Raw genomic sequence first — 23,003 nt, forward strand, 5'->3', positions numbered from 1 at the left:
GCATTTCTCATTTTCCATCCCCACCCCCCCCCCCAACCCCCTCTCCCAGTCCTCCCTCTAACACCCCAACTGCACCTAGCTACCCTATCCTCTCTCCACCTCATCCCTATATGCTCCCACAAGCAGCACTTTACTTTGCCCCATCTGTAACCTGCCATCCCTCCTCATCACACCAGCCTTCTCCTTATCCCAACACCAAGATTGCTTCTCCCATTAGGTGCAGCTGCTCGCAGCCTGGCCTCAGCAGCCAGAGAAAATGATCGTGTGTGTGTGTGTGTGTGTGTGTGTGAGAGAGAGAGTTGCATTTTTATGAGTGTGTAGATGTATATTGTTTAATTTGGAAGGAGGCCTTTTTGACCAAAAGCTTACTTGTTGGACAGTCTGTTGTACCTATCTGCGATCCAACATCTCCGCTATATGCTGAGTAGCAATCTATCCTTTCCATAATATTGTCGTTATTCTATCCTGGATATTTGATTGTTTGAAACTTAAAAATGATGAACAAGACTGTCTTGACAATTTTCAACAAGTTAATCTCCATCCACCAAACAAAAACATATCCAGTTTATGTGGTTATGAATCTGTTTCTCAACTTCTTGACTGTAGTTGATGTAGAAGTGAGGTGAGCAATTCTTTGCTGCAGTTATCTCCACCTGTAAGAAAGTCTTGGCTCTTTGTATGTCAGGAGCTGCACATCAGGTTAATCAAATCAAAAGGATGTGGCCAAAACAATAAAATACTTTAAAAAACTTAATTATTCCACCACAGATTGCCACAGGTTTAGCGTCTCAAACATGACGTAACACTGATTGCCCATAGCTACTGCTGCTGTTGCTTATGTACTTTCTAACAACAGAAATGTTTATTCACACATTGTTTTAAACATACTTTTTAAAGTTTACAATTAAAAATTGATTGGTTTTACAAAATAGTTTACATAATTTTGCTCTATGTTTCATTATCAAATTTACAAATCAATTAACATGACGAAATATTGTAATCATTGTGACCAAATTACATGAAATGCCTTTCTACAATAATGTTTGAATTACTTTTCTTGATAACTTTGTAAATTCATATTTTATTTCTATACTAATGAAAATTATGCGTCTTTATCATTAACTGAATAACAATTACTATCACTTTTCTATATAAGAATTTTGTAGATCATAGATTGGACTTTTGTTTAAGTGATTTTTACATATGTAAAGTTATTGATTAGATATATGACATATCAATTATATTTCATCTTAATTACACTTTAGACACCTCAATTTCATCAATACAGTGAGTTAACAATACATAGTTATAGGTTTACATAACTTTGCATGAAGTTCAGAATGTAGTATCATATATTTTGAGAAGGTTGGAATCAGAATTTTCATTAAATTTCTTCCCAATCTGGTACTGTACAAGTTCAACATTTCTGCTTTTGCAGTGCTACTCTTAATTTCAGTGCCTGTCTTGCCCATGAGTATCTGAACATTAACTTTAGTGGCCTTTTCATACGACCATTGTTTCTTTGCATTTTATGAGAGATCTTTCAATAAAATTTTGCTACAGTAGTCTTATAAAACTTAAGGCCCCCTTGACAACCAGATGTGTGTCATTCAGTCATTGTTTTACACCTACTGAGCAGTAGCCTCTGTTTCTTTAGAAGTTTCTTTACAGTGTCTGTATACCATAATGTTCTACTATATGTTAGGTTGCTACACAAGTTCATAGTGTTTTTCCGTAATTTCAATAAACACAAAATATACATTTAACAGAGACTTTAGTCATCAATAATATATTTTCCTTTTATTTACAACAGTCTGCCAGTTGCTGGGATACCTTTTCAATTCCTTGACTGTAAAAATCACTTGGTTTTGTGGTGAATATTACACCGAGCCACGTTTAGAGTGCATTTTCATCTGGAAAGGAAGTTCTTGAAGGTTGTTTGACAGAGTGTGGAAAATGTGAAAACCTGTGGGCACAAAGTAATGTGAATAAGATGGGTATGGAATGACTTCCCATCTGAGCACCTTTATAGTGTTTTTTGTCAGTATAGCTGAGGGCGAGTGGACAATATAATGGAGTATCATACTTCATGCAGTCTTCCTGAGTCATTGCTCTTACACTGCATCTGCAAAATATCTCAGTTGTTGACTATAAATGTCAGCAGTGATGGTTACACCTCAGGGAAGCAGTTCAGTACACCACACCGTGGCTGTTCCACCTGATGCATAACCCTGTCTTTAGTGGATGCAGGTAGGTCTTTGATAGGGAGTTGGTGCTTTGGCTGGGCTCAACTGCACCTTTCTTTTCCTTGTGTTAGCATAAAGGCACCATTTCTCATTCGAAGTAATGATAGGGGGTAGGAATGGTCGATGTTGTTCATGAGTCAATTAATTATGAGCAAGCAGAGATGCACATTATGGCCACCAGCAGGTTTTTGTGATTTTGGCTTAGAGCGTGCAGTACCCATACACCTGTTTTTTGAACCTTCTCCATTGCATGCAAATGTCACACGATGGTGGAATGCTCACAGTTCATCACATTTCAGAGTTCTTGAGTACACTGATGTGTATCATTGTGGACTAATGTGTAAAACAATCTTCATCGAACCCTGAAGGTCTCCCTGAACATGAAGAGTCACTGATGTCAAAATGTTTCTCCTTAAAATGAGAAAACAATTTTCTTGCTGTGATCTGTCCAATGCCATTATTCCCATACATGGTGTAAATCTTTCTGGTTGCCTCTGCTGCTGTCAACCCTCTATCAAACTCAAGCAGAAGAATGTCAGAAATGTTCTGATTTCTCCACTTGGCACTTCATTTTCTAGTATCCATTGCTCCACTCACTATATCCAAATGACAAAATGTAAACTCAAATGGCAACAGTGAACTACAAATAAAAAATGACAATTGATAAGTAAACCCATAGCATCTGAAATACCAACATGCAAAATGAAAACCTTATGAGCTAATGTACCAGCCATATATATATATATATATCTAACAAGTGAATAGTCAACTTTTCTTTTAAATTTGAACTACAGTTCTTCCACATTCACCTGTCCAGAGCTAAATGTTTCAAGCTCCTTGTTGAGATACAGTACTGCTCTCTCTGTATCTAGTTTGCTGAATACACAAACCTTACTGCTTGTGTCATGTGCCCTTTATTCTTTGATAATAATTGTTCTTAAAACTTTCTGACAGTCACTAATACCAGTTTCAGTGTGGGAATCTTCAAAGTGGGTAGGCCCATCTGTTGCCATGAGATTCAATATATTTCCATCACGAGTGGGCTTCTGAACTACCTATACAATGTAGTTTTTGGAAAAATCATTTAGTAATGTTTTGTAGGATGTCTTGTCAGGCCTACCTTTTACAGAGATGTAACTATCCAATGATTCAAGTATGATTGGGGAATGTACGTACTAGCGAAGTGAGGGTTTCTCCAAAGTTTTCATTTTCATCTTAAGGTGACTCTGGTAGCTGATAGAAGGATCTGCTTATAAGATTATGCCCACCCTTGATATTGAGTGTTGCTCAAACAATCACACTTAACAGCTTTAATTTCTGTCTCGGTGGATGTGAGTTTCTTGTGTGCAATGGCAAATATCCCATTTTCATTTATTATTGTCCTATCTTTTCCATATACACTTAAATTTCCCCCAAAAATATCACTGCTATTACTTTCAGGTTTTAGCAAGTTTTCTGCACCTAGTTTTATGGGAACTCAACTGCTTTTTAGGGAGCACTTTAAAGTAGGGCACTTTGGTGTGAATGCTTCGGCATAATCCATTGAGCCACTTCATGAGACAAAATGAATGCTATTGGTGTGGTAACCATTGAAAGTGGCACTTTGCTCAGGCTATTGCTACCATATGTCTTGCAAGTTAATCCACAGCCCTTGGCCATGTCGGATACCAGATGACTCTTATGATGTCATATTTGCTTGTTTGACTTGTCAGAGAGAGATGCCATGATAGCACTAAAAAAATGTGATTGAAAGGTGACAAAATATTTTAAAAAGGTGATTAGAAAGTGACAACTCATTTCAATAGACAAATATGGCACAAATAAATAGTTTTTGATAGTTCCCTATGAAAACAGCCGGTTAAGACCATGATAATTTTCTCTGTTATTGTCTTGGACAGGTTATGGCCATTTTTTTCCTCCATACAAATTTGTTAATATACACAGGTACATTGGTAATCAGTGTAGGTCCTTTGATAATGGTAACAACAACTTTTTTAGGTTACTATATCTTAGGCATAGTAGCAAAAAATGAAGTAATCACACAATATTTTCTTTTCTCAAGATTTTTCTAAGTGGTTTCCACTTCCCTTTCTTCCACTCTTTCTTCTTCTTTCATGATCCATGCACCCTCAGGCATACCCTGGACTGATTTTGTTGCCTTTAAATAATTTTTTTGCTTGCTTTTTTTTAGTGAAGCTCCATGGATAGTGGTGTTCTTCTTTCTTTTCTTTCTAAGCAGCTGTGTCATAGTTGATTTTTTCGTGTTATTCATCTTTTTAATTTCATCTTCAAAATGTCTTTGGTTTTGTTTTATTTTTGATTTTCTTCTAAGTTTTCTTTTCCTTTCACATTCTTCCTTGTAAGCAGTTTAATTTGGGTGCACTTGTTGTCCATACCTATTGAGCTTTCAGTCAATGGGCACAGACAGAATATGGGGGTATTGTCCCAAAGTATCCCTCGCAGTCAAAACACTGTTTAAAAACCTTTTGGTCATGGCTGCCTTCTCTTCTCTTAATAAGTGCTTTGAAAAAGAATACCTTCTGTCTATATCCATGTTTCGTTGGGACAGTGTAAGAGGGACCTTAACAAATTTCAGACATTTGGATTCTGTAACTCACATGAGTCTCTTTTTGAGATGAGCTTCTGTCATCTTTTTAAAACTGTGGACTCTCCCTCTCACATAATAAATAATCTTTCCAGACATTGAATGCCATCATTTTTGCGGCTTTTAAGATGTCACTACAGCAAGTGCTCTTTATTTTTTCTTTGACTCTAAAAAAACTTTTCAGTGGCATACTTGATAAGCACATTGCATGTTTTCGAGGTGCGCTGTAATGTTTTTGGGCATTCTTAAGAAACCACAACTTGTCACATTGTTCCATTTCACTAAGCTCTCTTGTTACTAGCCAGCTAACAACTAGTTGTTAAAGATGAAGCAAATTATCCAATGTAAAGAGTTCATTATGAAGAACTTAGGAAATGCTCTCAAATTTTCTCAAAGCAGAAACCTTCAAGACTTGAGCCAAAAAGATTTGAACTGTGTTTTCTATTTCTGTATGCAACTTATGAATCAAAATCATCATCTTTGAAAACATTGTCTTAACTTACTCAGTAGTTCTGCAGATCAAATCGTGGAATGAAGTTCTACTTTCATTGAAGTTTTTTTTTTTTTATTTTTAAAAAGCATTGACAATGGCTTTATGGCTTTGTATGATTTGGGATGAACAGTATTGGAATTATTTTTTGGGGTATGTGCTTGAGAAAATAATATTGAATGCCATCCCATTGTTCCATAATCCTGTTGGATGAAGATGCTAAGGCAAGCAATGTTGTCGTTGCATGCCTCAAAGCTTGTGATGTGGAATGTTAAACTTAGACTGAATTCCTTCAAATTCTTTCAACTGAATAGGACAACCCTCTGCCATGGGTCAGCTCGACATCACCATCTAATAGCTTTTGAACTATCTATCTTTTTTGAGCCAGTCACTATGAATTTACATTTTTCCTATCCCAAAAAAATTTATTATCAAATTAAACAAGAGTATCATAGCATCAATTTTATTATAAAAGCAAAATTAGAATATGGAACAAAAACAGAAGCAGTTTTACTGGAGGAATATTTGATGCTTATAACAGTTATGCAAAATATAAAAAAAGACCCTCAAAATTAAAAAAGGAACAATCTGTCTCACATTTCAGAAGCCCCTCAGGTTAGATTTTATCAACTTTCATCATTGGAGCATTCCAAAAAGTTAAATGAATGAACATGAATACAGAAACTTGTAAACAAGAGTAAATAACTTATTTTCTTCCTAAAATAGCAGGAAAGGTTGAAAAACATGATAAAAATAAAAAAGATGTCGGTGTCAAAAAAAGGTGATTGAAGGTGAGAAAGCTGACTGACCCCTCAACCTGCTTGTCAGTTACTTCAGGCTGCTTACTACCATGAGGTGGGTGTGGCTAAACACTAATCGACTCATGGTAGATGGTACAGTCTTCATTTCAATATTTCTGATACACACAACTCAGTGTATTGAGTAGATGATGATTCTTTTGCCTTATACCCACTACCATACTCATTCATATACAGCCACCAGAAAGGAAATGTAGGTTTCATTTCCTCATCTAGCGTTCTTTATGGATTTCTCATTCTGCTGTGTAATCCTTCTAAGATTTGCTCATGGAAATAATGTAAGAAGATGCAAATCTCAGTAAATTTATAAACTGAGATGATGACAAGCCTTTTGATTTGTTCCTATAAATTACCTGAATATCTCAGAATAAGATTCCTTGGTAATACTTAGAGTGGGGAAGGATAACATACTGCATAAAATTGTTATTTGTGGCCAAATTAACTGCAAATGTATTAACACTAAATAAGAAAATGATTGATGTCAGTACAGATAAAAGACAGAGAAAATTCATAACACCTGCTTCTACTGATTAGTGAATTCATTGGCCCCCATCTGCATCCCAGAATTTTTTTGCCCATGTTGGGGAAATGTGCAAATCAATGAATCATCACATTGTTACCAACAATTAAAAAAGTCAGATGACATTCTAGAAACACAAGTGTTAAAAAAAGGTGATTAACAGTGAGAAAGGTGACTGACCCCTCAACCTGCTTGTCAGTTGCTTCATACAGTTCAGGCTGCTTACCATCATGAGGTGGATGGGGCTAAACTCTAATCCACTCCTACATCAACATCAACATCAACATCCACATCTACGTCTACATCTCCTCTCTGCAAACCACTGTGAGGTGCATGGCAGAGCATACATCCCATTGTACCAGTTATTTAGGGTTGCTTCCTGTGCCATTCATGCATGGAGCACCTGAGGAATGATTGTTTGAACGCCTCAGTGCATGCAGTTATTATTATAATCTTACTCTCACAATCCCAATGTGAGTGATAGGTAGGGGATTGTAGAATATTGCTAGAGTTACCATTTAAAGCCAGTTCTTGAAACTTTGTTAATATACTTTCTTGGCATAGTTTATGTCTGTCTAATTCAGTTCCTGCAGTATCTCTGTGACACTCTCCCATGACCGTTTGTTCTGTCCTCCTCTGTATACATTCAATACCCCTGTTAGTTCCTGGTCCCACACACTTTAGCAATATTCTAGGATGTGTTACACAAGTGGTTTGTAAGCAATCTCCTTTGTAGACTGATTGCATTTCCCTAGTATTTTTCCAATAAACTGAAGTCTTCCACCTGCTTTAACCACAGCTGAGCCTATGTGGTCATTCCATTTCACACCTTTCTGACAGGTAAATGATCCATTATTGTTAAAATTAGAAATAATAAATAGTAATGTATGTGTATCCTTTTTTGTTACAGGGTCCCACATTACGAATGTGGTTTGGAATTCTTGATACAAAAGTGAAAGGAAATCATTATGCTGTTGTGGCTCAAAAAGTTTTATTGGACCAGTGTATAATGGCACCTATCCTTTTATTGCTGACCCTTTCTGTCCTTAACATATGTGCAGGGAAAAGTTTAGCTGAACTTAAAGAAAAGTTGGGAGCTGATTATGGGAATATTTTGATAACAAACTATAAAGTAAGTCATTCTTTCACCATATCAACTTTCTTCCATAATACTATGGCCTTTTTTGAAAGCTTAGGACTGGGTGATGGGTAGTGTTTATTCTATAGTTGCTTACAAAGAGTTTGTTGAGCATCTTTCACATGGACTGCTTGTTGTCTTTTAACTTAAAGTCCTCCTCCATTTATCTCTTAAATCTCACTAAAATTCTTGTGTTGCTTTACTCCTTTATGATTATTAGGAACTTTGAAACAGTGTAAAATGATTTACATATCACAGATGACACTAACTTCTATTTTTCTTCATATTTGTTGTTCATAAGCACGTTAGATGATCAGCTTGCGTGTCATGAAATATTCCAGTTTAACATCACAGGTCAGTAAGAACCTACGCTATTATTAGTCTCAAGAATGCTAATAAGTGGAAACTCCAGGTAAGAATATCAACAATGTAGGAAAAGACAGATTGCTGCTTACCGTAAAGAAGACACATTAAGTTGCAGACAGGCACAATTAAAAGACACTTACACAAAGCTTTTAGCCACAGACTTCATCTGTAAAAGTGAGACACACACATTTCATACACACAAACAAGCATACGTCATGCACACAAGACTGCAAACTCCAACATCTTGGGCCAGGATGCAACTATCATTTGGGATACAAGCAGCAATCTGGAGGGAGCGAGTGGGGAAGGGTAAGGGATAGTAGTGTATAGGTGGGAAGAAAGGTGAATGCTGTCTGGTGGAGAGTGCAGGGACTAGAATGCCAACGGGTGCAGCATCAGGAGGTTGTGGGGCAGGGAGGTGGGGAGAAAAAGAGCAAGAAAGGAGAGGAGCAGGAAACGATGGGAGGATGTGTTGGCTGAGGGTGGTAGGTAAACAGGGTGGGAAATGAGAATGGGGAGGAGATGATAGGACAGAGGGGTGGAAAATATTGGGTGGAGGGTGTGGGGACAGTGTGTTCCCATAGCTTGAGGCGGGATAGTTACAGGAGTGGAGAATGTGTTGTAAGGATAGACCCCATCTGCAGAGTTCAGAAAAGCAGGTGGTGGAGGGAAGGATCCAGATGGCTCAAGTAGTGAAGCAGCCATTGAAATCAAGTGTGTTATGTTCATCTGCATGTTGTGTCACAGGATGATCTACTGTGCTCCTGGCCACAGTTTGGTGGTGGCCGTTCGTCGTGTTGGACAACTGATTGGTAGTCAAATCAGTATAAAAACCTGTGCAATGATTGCAACAGAACTGATAAATGACATGGCTGCTTTCACAGGTGGCCTGGCCTCTGATGGGGTAGGATAAACCTGTGACAGGACTGGAATAGGAAGTGCTAGGTGGGTTGGTTGGGCATGTTTTGCACTTGGGTCCTCCACAGGGATATGATCCTTGTGGCAAGCGGTTGGGATTTGGAGTGGCTTAGGGCTGGATTAGGATGTTGTGGAGGTTGGGTGGGTGATGAAACACTGCTTTAGGAGGGTTGGGGTATATCTTGAGTAGGATGTCCCTCATTTTAGGGCATTGTGATAGGTAATCAACGCCCTGCGAAAGGATGTGTTTCAGTTTTTCCAGGCCAGGGTGGTACAGGATGATGAAGGGGGCACTCCTTTGTGGCGTGTTATTGGGGGTGGTGGGAAGGTTGGGATGTTAGGGGTAATGACATGGGAGATCTGTTTGCTGACTACATCTGGGGGTAGTGCCTGTCTGTGAAGGCCTTGGTGAGACCCTCAGCATACTGAGCAAGGCACTGAGTGGCAGACAGTCATGGTCAAAAGACTACTAAACATTTAAGCTTTTGGCCCAAAGACCTTCTTTGGAAAAAGAAAGCACATACATTCACACAAGTACAACTCACACACACAAGGCCACTGTCTCGAGCCACTGTGGCCTGACTTGTCAGTGTGTGTGAATAATGCTTGTGTTAATGTGTTTGTGCTTTCTATTTTGGAAGAAGGCTGTTTGGCTTAAAGCTTAAATGTTAAGTAATTTTTTCAGTGTGCATGTCTATGACTTGGTGCTTCATCTATGTGGTGATCATCCTTTTCATAATACTGGTGTCTCTGGATAAACAGTTTATATTATTGTCTTCAACAGTTGGTAAACTATTCTGTGCATAATAAAAGTCAGCAAGATATAGTGTGAATAATAAATTAATTAGTTTGTGTGATCTATCCTTTTCATAATACTGGTGTTTCTTGATAAACAGTTTATATTATTGTCTTCAACAGTTGGTAAACTATTCTGTGGATAATAAAAGTCAGCAAGATATGCTGTGAATAATAAATTAATTAGTTTGTGTGATTATTATATACACATTACTATTGGAAAGAAAATGAGTGGTAGAAGAACAAATAGAATAATTCCACCTTACCTTTACAGTCTGTCACTTAAAATTTGAAAGGATAGAAATACAAACACTATCTCATTGCAGATTTTTTATAGGAGCAGTATCCATGCAGGTTATGAGATATGGCTAAGTGTTTTAATTTTGGTTTTTAGGGAACTATAGCGCCTCATGTTTTTGTATGTTTTTTGTGTATGGCTAAGATCACTCAGAACCCAAATTTCACTTGTTGCCACTTATTCCTGGGTGTTGTGTTTTTACGAGTCTTTGATAGGTTTAAAATATTTATGTTATGATGTTACTAATTAGTCAAATAAATATATTTTATAAATCATCTTTATATGTGTCAATTTATTGGACATAACTCGTACTTTAATACTTGTGACATGTCATGCAACATATGTGACATGAAACATAACATTGTGTATAACTTGTCCAATGAATATAGATTTGAAGCAAAGGGTTTGGTACTATTGATTGCCAAGTTATTTGTGTTTTATTATTTATGTAAAGTGCTTATCAGGAAGGAAGGATGCAGACTACAAAAGATATCAAACACTATATTGTGTAATATAAAGATGATCTTTGTTTTGAATATACCTTTCATTATTTTATACATAACACCACCAGATAAATGGTATGTGATGTGTGTGGATGTGATCATTGTATTCCAGTGTTGTGGTTCAAATGGCTCTGAGCACTATGGGACTCAACTGCTGTGGTCATAAGTCCCCTAGAACTTAGAACTACTTAAACCTAACTAACCTAAGGACAGCACACAACACCCAGCCATCACGAGGCAGAGAAAATCCCTGACCCCGCCGGGAATCGAACCCGGGAACCCAGGCGTGGGAAGCGAGAACGCTACCGCACGACCACGAGATGCGGGCGATGTCCAGTGTTGTGGAAGTGTTCTCTATGTTCTCCTAACAATTTACAATCAGCTTGTGGTTATGACTTATTCTTAGGCATGTAATTAGCTATCACAACATGATCAAGACTAGAATTCACCTGTGTGTTCTTCATGATGTGTGAGAAGTCAGTGGTTCAGTTTAGAAGTTACCATCCAAATTTTTACCACTGAGCTTATGCAGGTTCCAACAACTCCATCTATAAGTCAATATTTAGTAAAGAATAGTTCTACTGAACTATCACAGGAATATAAATAGCACCTTCCTGTGCTAACCTGTGACTTGTTGCAGGTGGCTCCACTGGCCTGATACATCAGATTAGATTCCACTGACTCCTCTTCTGTGTTAGTCCTTGGAGTACCACCAGCGGTACCTCTCTTTTTACTGTTGTCACTTCTTCCATGTAAATAAATTCCTCTCCTACAGCCTTGACAAAAGAAATGCATTTGCAGTGGATAGTGAAAGTTACTAGTACATTTATCACATACCATTATTTCTTTGAAGGCAACAAATTTGTCTTCTCTGAATGAAGCATCAACTAGTGCTCCCCTTGTAACCTAATTTCACCAAGGTTTTGAAAAGTTCTATCACATTCTGTGCTTCAGCTTTTAACTACATCTTGCTTGCTGTGGGACATTCTACCCCATATCTTGAAGTCTCTTTAAACTGATATTATGTCACCAACTCAACTCATGCAGTATCACAAAATAGGATGAAAACTCCTTATAGAAGTCTGCTACCATGTTCAGTCTGGATCACATTTTATTAATCCTGTTGTGCAATTTATATGTTGTGGCTAATCAGAATGAAAAATACACTGAAGAGCCAAAGAAACTGGTACACCTGCCTAATATTGTGTAGGACTCCTGCGAGCATGCAGAAGTGCCACAATATGACATGGCATGGACTCAACTAATGTTTGAAGTAGTGCTGGAGGGAATTGACACCATCCATCCTGCAGGGCTGTCCATAAATCCGTAAGAGTACGAGGGGTGGAGATCTCTTCTGAACAGCATGTGGCAAGGTATCCCAGATATTCTCAATAATGTTCATGTCTGGTATACATCCATCCGTTTGATATCATTTGAAATGAGACTCGTCCGACCAGGCAACATGTTGTCAGTCATCAACAGTCCAATGCCAATGTTGGTGGGGCGAGGGAAGGTGTAATGCTATATGAAGATGGTATCTGTCCCGAAAGAACAGATACCATTGATGACCATGCAGCTTCTCTAGAATGAAATAATAACTAAATCGAAACGCTTAGCTGCCGACAGGGCACAGAGGATAGTGCGCCTGCAGATACTTATTCCTTGCATGCTTCCCGTGAGCCCCACATTCCCAACTGTCCACAACCTACATTCATAGTGTTCCTAATAGATATTTGCCCATTCACTTGTCACTCGTGCCAGACTAAGCTGAGGAGTCCCGTAAGAGTTTGGGCAAAGCGTGCGCATTCGCACAGAAGGAGGTCAATGGCCAGGTAGCCTTTAACTATATGAAGATGGTATCTGTTCCCACAAGAACAGATACGATTGATGACCGTGCAGCCTCTCTAGAATGAAATGATAATTAAATCAAAACCCTTAGCTGCCGACAGGTGTTGTTGATATACATCAATGGGGACAGCTGAAAATGTGTGCTCCAACCGGGACTCGAACCCGGGATATCCTGCTTACATTGCAGACGCTCTATCCATCTGAGCCACATAGGGCACAGAGGATAGTGCACCTGCAAGGACTTATCCCTTGCACACTTCCTGTGAGGCCCACATTCCCAACTGTCCACAACCTACATTCATAGTGTTCCTAATAGATATTTACCCATTCACTCATTGCTCGCACCAAACTAAGCTGACCAGTCCCGGAAGAGCTTGGGCAAAGCGTGTGCATTCGCACAGGAGGTCAATGGCCGGGAAGCCTTTAACTATATGAAGATGATCTCTGTTCCTGAAAGAACAGATACCATTGATGACCACACATCTGCTCTAGTATGAAATGATAATTGATGTATATCAACAACACACATCGGTAGCTAAGGATTTTGATTTAATTATCATTTAATTCTAGAGAAACTGCATGGTCATCAATGGTATCTGTTCTTTCTGAAACAGATAACATCTTTTTATACAAGTCAATCACAAAAAATTGTTGGCTGTTGAAGTGATGCATAGTCATCCATAAAAATTCCATCATTGTTTGGGATCGTGAAGTCCACGAATGGCTGCAAATTGTCTCCAAGCAGCCGAACATAGCCATTTACAGTTAATCATCTTTCATTTGGACCAGAGGACCCAGTCCATTCCATGTAAACACAGCCACATCACTGTGGAACCAGTGTCAGATTGCACAGTGCCTTGTAAACAACCTGCGTTCTTGGCTTGTGAGGTCTGTGCCACATTTGAGCTCTACCATTGGCTCTTGCCAACTGAAATCGGGACTCATCTGACCAGGCCCTCCAGTCGTCCACGATCCAACCGATATGGTCACAAGTGCAGGAGAGATGCTATAGACCATGTCATGCTGTCAGTAAAGGCACTCGCGTCGATTGTCTGCTGCCATAGCCCATTAACGCCGCACTGTCCTAACAGATATGTTCAGGGTACATCCTGCATTGATTTCTGTGGTTATTTCATGCATAGTTGCTTGTCTATTAGTGCTTGCAACTATACGCAAATGCCGCTGCTCTCGATCGTTAACTGAAGGCTGTCGGCCATTGTGTTGTCCATGATGAGAGGTAATGCCTAAAATTTGGTATTATTGGCACTGTAGATCTCAGAATATTGAATTCGCTGACGATTTCCGAAATGGAGTGTTCCATGCGTCTACCTACAACTGCGATTCCTCATTCAGAGTTTGTTAATTTCCGTCGTGTGGCCCAAATCACATCAGAAACCTTTTCACAAGAATCACCTGAGTACAAATGACAGCTCCACCAATACACTGTTCTTTTATAACCTGCATACACGAAGCCACCGCCTTCTACGAGGGCTGTTCAGAAAGTAAGGTCCGTTTGGTTGCGAAATGAAAACCACACTGAAAATCAAAAAAATTTTTCCCCTCCTCACAGAAAGCAGCCACCTGTGCTTTCCACCAGTTCTCTACACTGGTCTGCCTTTCATTGTTTGTGCCAAAATGTTGTCTTCATGGCCAGTGGTTCCTGTGAGCCCAAACTCTTATAGGACTTGTCAGCTTAGTCTGCCACAAGTAATGAGTGAATGGGCAAATATTTATTAGGAACACTATGGATGTAGTTTGTGGACAGTTGGGAATGTGGGCCTCACAGGAAGCATGCGAGGGATAAGTCCCTGCAGGCACACTATCCTCTGTGCCCTCTGTGGCTCAGATGGATAGAGCATCTGCCATGTAAGCAGGAGATCCCGGGTTCGAGTCTCGCTTGAGGCACACATTTTTAGCTGTCCCTATTGATGTATAATAACAACACCTGTCGGCAGCTAAGGGGTTTCATTTTAAGTATCATTTCAAGGTGTAAAGCTTTGTATCGTGCAGTCATCAAGGGTCCAAAAGCCCATATCGATGATGTTTCATTGAATGGTTCACACACTGACACTTGTTGATGGCCCAGCACTAAAATCTACAGCAATTTGCAGAAGGGTTTCACTTCTACCATGTTGAATGATTCTCTTCAGTCGTCATTGGTCCCATTCTTGCAGGATCTTTTCCCGGCCGCAGTGATGTCAGAGATTTTATGTTTTACAGGATTGCTGATATTCATGGTACACTTGTGAAATGGTTGTACGGGAAAATCCCGACTTCATTGCTATCTTGGAGACGCTGTGTCCCAGTGCTTGTGCGCTGACTTTAACACCATGCTCAACACTCACTTAAATCTTGATAACCTTCCATTGTAGCAGCAGTAATCGATCTAACAACCCTTGTTGTCTCATGTAGGCGTTTCCAACCACAGCGCCATATTCTGCCCATTTACATATCTCTGTATTTGTGAATGCATGCCTATACCAGTTTCTTTGGCACTTCAGTGTAGATGCAATATATATGATACAATGCATTATGTCAGTATTAAAACTTCAACAAATTGTAAATAAATGCAATGAAACAGCAAGTTGTGCTTATTGATGGTACAATATTGCAGTGCTGTGTTATTCTGATGATGATGCACTGTGGTGACCACAGCTGTTACGAAACATATCAGATGAATTCACAATTACGAATAGTGACTACCATGAGCTGTAGAATGGAATGATGACAGTGAAAATTTGTGCTGGACCGGGACTCGAACCCAGATTTCCCACATACTGCGAGTGGTCGCCTTACCATTTGGCTATCTGTGCATGGATCATGGCCTGACCCAAACTTCCGTGTCATCAACCATACGTTCTACAGCTAATGGTAGTCATTATTTGCAATTGCGAATTCATCTTACAGCTGTGGTCGCCACAGTGCATCGTCATCAGAATAACACAGGCACTGCAATATCATATTTATCTGCCGATAACGGACATGCGAATTTCAAGCACAATGTCTGATCTGTACAGGAATACACATAATGGATGTGTGAATACAGACTGTAGACATACGGTTGACAATGTGTGGAAGTTTGGATCCTGTTGTGAGTTGTGCACAGATAGCCAAATGGTAAAATGACCACTCACAATAAGTGGGAAATCCGGGTTCAAGTCCCAGTCCGGCACAAATTTTCATTGTCATCATAACATTCTACAGCTGATGGTTGTCATTATTCACAATTGCGAATTCATCTGTGTGTATTGACGGTATGTCAAAGTACTTATCCTGCAATATGTCAAGATACTAATATCAAGATACTAATTCTAATGATACTAATTCTAATGTGATGCAGTGCACCATGTCTTTTGTGTTAATTTTTTATTCTGACAATATGATATGAACTATATTAATTATTTGAGCTGGTTAATAAGCTGCTATCTAGGATGAAGCTTGACCAAACAATATTCTATTCCACTCCTATGCCACTCCTACTCCCAGTCCTGGACCAAACATATCATTCCCTTATGGACAATCCAGGAGAAATAATGGTCCCATACATCCACTCACAACCTCTTAATACAATTCAGTCATAGGCATATTCAGTTCCATCAAAGATAAAACCATAGGTTAATGTTTTTCTAGTGTCTTCACAATGTTATCAAGGTAAGTCCCACTCAGGAGGCATCATTATTATCTAATGAGGAACCACCACTATGTTTGCATTCGTGAGTAATGTGAGGCTCTGTTACTATGGTTGCCATCAGTGGCTAATGAAGACCTAATCTCCGACAAACATTGGAGAATAAGTCTAGACCCAGAATGCCCATCAGTTTCATGCACGATAAAATGATTTTATTTAAGAAATTTACACCAGCTGTGGACCCATATATTAAAAAGACTTTGTACCAATATTATTCGTTGCCTGTTTTATTCCTTCCACATACTAGACAAGGGGATTACTGTCTGTATACCTTTGTATTCACCCTGATCTCTCTTATCTTATTTTAGTGGCCCCTATATGAGAGACACAGAATGTTAGCAGCACAATGGTCACAAAGCTGTTTTTGAATATGAGTTCTCTAATTTAACCAACAGGGTTTCATGAGAACTCTGCCATGCGTCTCACAGTGATTTGCAGAGTATAGTAGTGTATGTAGATACGTAGAACCATATCATACTTATTCCAAGCATTCCTATGTAAGTTTCATGAGAATTTCTATTGAGCTTTTGTGTGGGCTAATTGACCAGTCATGATCATAGTGCATGTCCCTGTATTCCTTTGATGTGTAATGTCATGTCTACTTGGTAAGACATTGAACACTGGAACAATACTCTAGAACTGGTCACACTAGCCTCTTTATGCTATTTCCATTACACTGAACTATTTCAGAACACTTCCAACATTTCAAGATGTTCCTGTAACGTCTCCTAATAGTGATTTTATTTGATTATCCTTTTTCATTTCACTTCTTACAGTTATCCCTAAATACTTACACGATGAGACAGGCTCTAGATATGTAAAATGTAAACTTTCATGGCCAAAAATGTCACAATTAATAAACTTTTCTGGGCAATTACACCATGGTCTAATGGGTTTTATACCCATCTGCAGAGCACATTTTCAAGGGGGCTCGTAGCTTTGTTGAATGTGCGATTCGAAACCCGTTTCTGCGACCTTTCATGCAGTGGCATGATGTCACATGTTTTGAATACATGAGAACAATTATCCATTGTTGACTGCCATTGTCCGCTGTTGCTATCATCCCATGGTGGAAGACAGGTAAACATCTTCTTCGGCACTGGAATCCAAATTTCATTCAATTTCACACCCTCCTCATTCCTACTGAAATTACTGGGGTGTTTCACAGTCTCTATGGTCTCTCTGAATAGCCTTTCATGGTATTCACTTGTGGCTGCCAATAATGAGTCCTATTAAAATGAATGGGGTGGTCTCCTGGCTGTAAGGCACATTCCGCAACAGCTGATCTGTCAGTCTTCCCTGTTCTGCAATTGCCCTTGTGCTCTTTGAGTCATTTTTTGACAGTTCTTTTTGTAATATCCATGTATACCTCCCACAACTACACAGAATCCTATAAATTCCAGATTTTCCCAGCATCCTTGGCTGATTTTAGGTGATGGGGATGAAACATCAGATTTTTAAGGTGAAATCCATTTGACCACGGCATAATAGCCCGGAACATTTTATGAATTGTGATGCTCAAGGTATGCACTCCATATCTCTGTAATTAGATACTAGCAGGTCCTTCTGCTTTGCTCTGCTCTGATTTTGCTAAAGGCAGTTGGGAATACTAAATCAAGCATCTGATAATTTGAACAGAGATTTAGTACATGCTTTAAAATCTCGTGAATGATTGTTTTTGTTGTGGTCTTCAGCCCAAAGACTGGTTTGATGCAGCTCTCCATGCTACCCTATCCTGTGCAAGCCTCTTCATCTCTTGAGTAATTACTGCAACCTACATCCTTCTGAATCTGCTTAGTGTATTCATCTCTCTTGAATGATTATGCTTGTTATTTATGGCAGACTTTGTATCCCTTTCTGGTTGAATATTTTGAGAAAAGAATAGATTGCTACTAGCCATATAGAGGAGATGTTGAGTCACATATAGGCACAGAAAATACACTGCTATACATTAGAGATTTCGGCGAGAAGACCTTTTTATGAAGTAGAATATACACACACATTCACACAAAAAAGCTCACATACTCATGACTGCTGCCACTGGCCACTGAAACTGGAATGATGGGAGAAACAATCTGTGGGTTGTAGGTGTAAGGAGAAGGCTTGGGCAGGGATGGGAAGGAGTAGGAGGTTACAGGGGGGAGAATGTGGGAAGGTGCTGCTTCTGGGGGCATGCAGAGATGTTGTGGGGACAGAGCAGGACTGCTAGGAGCAATCGGGATGTTTGAGGGGAGGGGAGGGTGGTGGGAGAAATGGGAGTGGGAAAGTACAGAGAGGAGGGGAAAAGAACCTGGATGCATTGGCTGTGTAGTGCTGGAGTGGGAGCAGATAAGTAGATAGGGGCTAGCAAAGGTTGAGGTCAGGGGAGTTACAAGAACACAGGATATATTGAAGGGAGAGTTCCCACTTGTGCAATTCAGAAAAGCTGTTGTTGGCAAGAAGGATCCAATGGCAAAGGCTGTGAAGCAGACATTGCAGTGGAGCAATTTGTGTAGGGCATCATGTTCAGCAGCTGAGTGGTCCAGCCACAGTTTGTTGGTGACCATTCATGCAGACAGACAGCTTGTTGGTTGTCATGGCCACGTTAATAGCAGCACAGTGGTTACAGCTAAGTTTGTAACTCACTTGACTGCTCTCACAGATAGCCCTGCCTTTGATGGGATAGGAGATGCCTATGACAGGACCGGAGTAGGGTGGTGGGAGGATGAATGGGTCATGTCTTGCACCTAGGTCTATTGCTGGTAGGTGAGCCATGAAGCAAGAGGTTTGAAGCAGGGATGGAGTAGGGATGGACAAGGATATTGCATAGGTTTTGTGGGTGGTGGGTGGCAGAATACCATTATGGGAGGGTCAGGAAAGATAATGGGTGGGATATTCCTCATTTCAGAGCATGAAGAGAGGTAGTTGGAAATCTGGCAGAGAACTGATTCAGTTTTTCAAGTACTGGATGGTACTGAGTCACAAGAGAGTGCACCTTGCTGGCCAGATGGTGTGAATGTGAGAGGTAGTAAGTACAGGAGAGACAAGACATGGGCGATTTGTTACTGTATTTGGCAGGAATGGTAATTTTGGTCTGTGAAGGCCTCAGTCAGACCCTTGGTGTATTTGGAGAGGGACTGCTCTTCTCTACAGATGCAACGGCCTTGGATGGCAGTGTTGTATGGAAGGAGCTTCTTGGTATGGAAGGGGTGGCAGGTAGGTTTGATATGGATGGAGGTATTGATGTAGCCATCCTTAATGTGCAGGCCAACACAAGCAAGGTGGTTTGTTCAATAAGGAGGACCAGGTGGAGGCAATGGGGTAGAAGTGTTACGGTTCTGGAGGAATGTGGATAGGGTGTCATCACCCTCAGTCTAGACCACAAAGATGTCATCAGTGAATATCACCCAGATGAGGGGTGTTTGGGAGTCTGAGTGGTTAGGAAGGATTCCTCTATATGGCCCATGAATAGGGTTGCATAAGATGCTGCCATTTGGATGTCCATTGCTGCTCCAGTGCTGTTTTTGTATGAGATGTCTTCAAAGGACAAGTAATTGTGCGTGAGGATTTGCAGTATTTGATCATGGTGACCAACAGTGAGGTTGTAGGCTTGGAGTCAGTCAAGCATTGGGAAAGGTAGTGCTCAGTAGTGACAAGGCCATGGGCATTAGGGACGTACGTGTAGAGAGACTTGGCATCAGTAATGCGAGCAGCGTGCTGTGTGGTGCAGGAACACAACTGTGGAGAGTCGATGGAAAAAGTGTTTGGTATCTTTTATAAAGAAGAGTAGGTTATGGGTAATAAACTGAAGGTGTTGGTTCACAAAAGGAGAGATTCTCTCAGTAACCAGTCACAATAGGGTGTCCTGGGTGGTTTGGTTTACACACTTAAGGAAGCACATGGAAAGTAGGAGCACAGGGAGTGATAGGAGTGAGGAGAGAGAGGGGGGATTACGGAGAGGTTCTGGGATGGGCTTAAGAATTTGAGGCAAGAAGGAGATCCTGTTGGATTTCTGAAATAGGGTCACTGTGGCAGAGTTTGTTGGTGGATAAATCTGATAGCTGGAGGAGTCTCTCCACCAGGTATTCCCTGCAGTTCAAAGCCACAGTGGTGGAGCCTTTGTCAGCAGGTAGGGTTAAAAGATTGGGATCAGTAAGGTTGATTTCCATTTTGAGGGATTTTGGGAATGTTGTTATAGCAAGGTTTGAGTTTAAGAAATTCAGGAATGTTAACAGAGGGTGATTTGGGAGCAATTTGGGTGGATCACAGTTGGATGGAAGATTGAACTGGCTTTAGGTTGAGTGTGATTGGTAGAATTGGTGGCAAAAATACTTTTTCCACTGTAGGGGCCAGGAGAAGGAGAGAAGGACTTCAACAATTCACATGTGAAAAGGTAAGGCCTTTAGAAAGTACTGATACTTTTGTGGGATGAAGGCGTTTGGAGGAAGGATTCATGACTTTGTTCCACATCTGTTTAGGTTCTGTATTCTGTATGGTGATGGGAGTGAGTTTCTGAGGGTGGGGTAAATGTATTAGATCTATGAGACATTGTTTGTCAGCTATGAGGGCATGTGATGGAGGCTTAGTGTATGTTGTAGATATGGTCGATAGTGGTAGTCCAAGGCCAACATAATGTGCTTCACAACAGTGACTGCTTCACAGTCTGGCCCTTCTGGATCCTCCTTATCAACACTAGCTTTTCTGAATTGCACAGGTGGGAACTCTCCCTGCAGTTTATCCTATGTTCTTGTAACCTCCCTGGCCTCAACCTTTGCTAGTCCCTGTCCTTCATCTATCTATTCCCTTCCATAGTCCCACTCCAGCACTATACAGCTTTCTGTTCCACAGTGCACCCACTAGTCTTTCTTCCCTCCTCTACTTTTCTCCTTTTCCACTGCTCCCCCCCCCCCCCCCCCCGGCCCCCGCCCCCTGCTTCCCGTACCTCCCGACTGCAGCTACCAGCCCTGTCCCCCCACCACACCTTTCATCTCCCAATAGCAGCACTACATCTTCCCCTTCACCTGCCCTCTTATCCCTCCCTCTCCCTGCACCAGCTTGCTCTTTGCCATGACTACTCACAGATTGCTTCTCTCATCAGGCACAGTTGCTGTATGCAATCTTGCCTCAGTGGCCAACAGAGACAGTGGTCAGGTGTATGCAAGTTGTGCTTGTGTGAATGTGTGTGTGTGTTTCTACTTTAGAAGAAGGCCTTTTGGCCAAAAGCTCAAATGTATACCACTCTTTCTGTTGTGTGTGTCTGCAACTCAATGTCTCTATCATTTTCTTAATATTGTCATTATTACATCCTGGATTTTCCATTGTTTGATTTTGCCTAGTGGTTTTTCTTCCATCTCGCCACCCAATGCTGTTTTTCTTTGTTACTATTCTCTACACATTACTTTGCTTATTATTCATCATTTTCTTTTTCTTTTTTCCTGTACTTTACTTGTCAACTTCCAGACCACACATGCTCTAATGTATGAGCTGCACTGTGCCAGCCATCTCATCTGTGCATAACATGTGGCTACATGACTGCACTGATTGCAGTACCTCATGTATCACATTATTCCTGCAAATGTAATTAATCCTAGATCTCCAAATTGCTCACTCTTCTTCCCTCACTCTTTCTTATTTTTGTGTGTTATTTTCCATACTTTCATATGCAACACAAACTCGTTGAACCTACCAACCCCACCCTATCCCCCTGTTTCTCTTCCCTTATTCCAGCACAGACATTCTAAGCTCACCCAATCCATTTACATCTGCTATCCCCTCTCTTCACACATATTCACCAACTTCCTGCATCCCAGGATACCACCTTTTTATTTATATTTCTCTTTGATCTCATTGTGTTTTCATGTCGATTTTAGTTCATTTTCACTATTCACTGCCTTAGGTTTCACATTTTTTCATCATACTTCATCTGTTCCACCCTTCCTGTGATTTTTACCATGTATTTTGCGTATTTTTTCAACTTTTTTTGCAAGTATTTTTATGTATTTTAATTATTTTTACCACCATGGAAACTTAGTCCTTCCATATGCACCAATACTGAAAAGTTTCCTTATCCCTAGCCAGAAGCCAGTGCCACGTACTGTTCCTGTGCTCTTGTCTTTGTTGTCTGGCACAACAGAATCCCCCCCCCCCCCCTCCCTCCCAAATAGCCATACAATCAAATTACAAATTACCATATTTTACGAACTATAAAACACACTTATTTCTTCATAAAAGTGCCTACAAAATGCAGGAGCATCTTGTACTCGAAATTAATATAAAAATGTCCAATGTTTGATTTAAAATTCCCATCAGTCTTAAAAATGGCCATATATTCAATGCTGCTCGAAAACTATCTCTATCTGGCAACATTGGATTCAACCAGTAGCAGCAGTGAACTGATGCAATGAACATGAGTTGTGGGAATTCGCAAGCCTGCTGACACTGTCTTCCTCCCACCTAGCCATCACAAACCCTGATCACTGTCTAGCCTATGACGCATCATTACAGTCTACAATGTCAGTGAACTTGAACTAAAAGTGATTTGTGTTATCAGTAACAGTACTATGTTTTTTTTGTAGCTAGTTTTGTAACGAAAATAAAAAAAATAAAAGGTATTCATATGATGCAGGCTGTTAATTGAAAGTAATAGCATACTGGTATGCAGAATAACGTGGAAACAGAGCACCTGAGTGGCACTTCAGCCTACCACCAATAGAAAAAACCATTCATGATTGGCAGGCTAGTAAAGAAGAACTGAAATAAATGTTCAAATAGTGGATTGATTGCAAAATGGC

At 40.2% G+C, this 23,003-nt stretch overlaps 1 protein-coding gene across 11 annotated transcripts in view; it reads left to right on the plus strand.

Annotated features, from left to right (window-relative positions):
- LOC126235858 (protein Mpv17-like) overlaps nucleotides 1-23,003 on the plus strand; it is a 294,748-nt gene that overhangs the window by 211,910 nt on the left and 59,835 nt on the right. For all 11 annotated transcript variants that reach the window (XM_049944737.1, XM_049944745.1, XM_049944735.1 and 8 more), the window contains one exon: nucleotides 7,590-7,811. In XM_049944737.1, the coding sequence (XP_049800694.1) occupies nucleotides 7,590-7,811 (222 nt within the window). The remainder of the gene's footprint in view (nucleotides 1-7,589; nucleotides 7,812-23,003) is intronic.

Source organism: Schistocerca nitens, chromosome 2, assembly GCF_023898315.1.
Source record: "Schistocerca nitens isolate TAMUIC-IGC-003100 chromosome 2, iqSchNite1.1, whole genome shotgun sequence".
Classification (NCBI taxonomy): Eukaryota; Metazoa; Arthropoda; class Insecta; order Orthoptera; family Acrididae; genus Schistocerca; species Schistocerca nitens.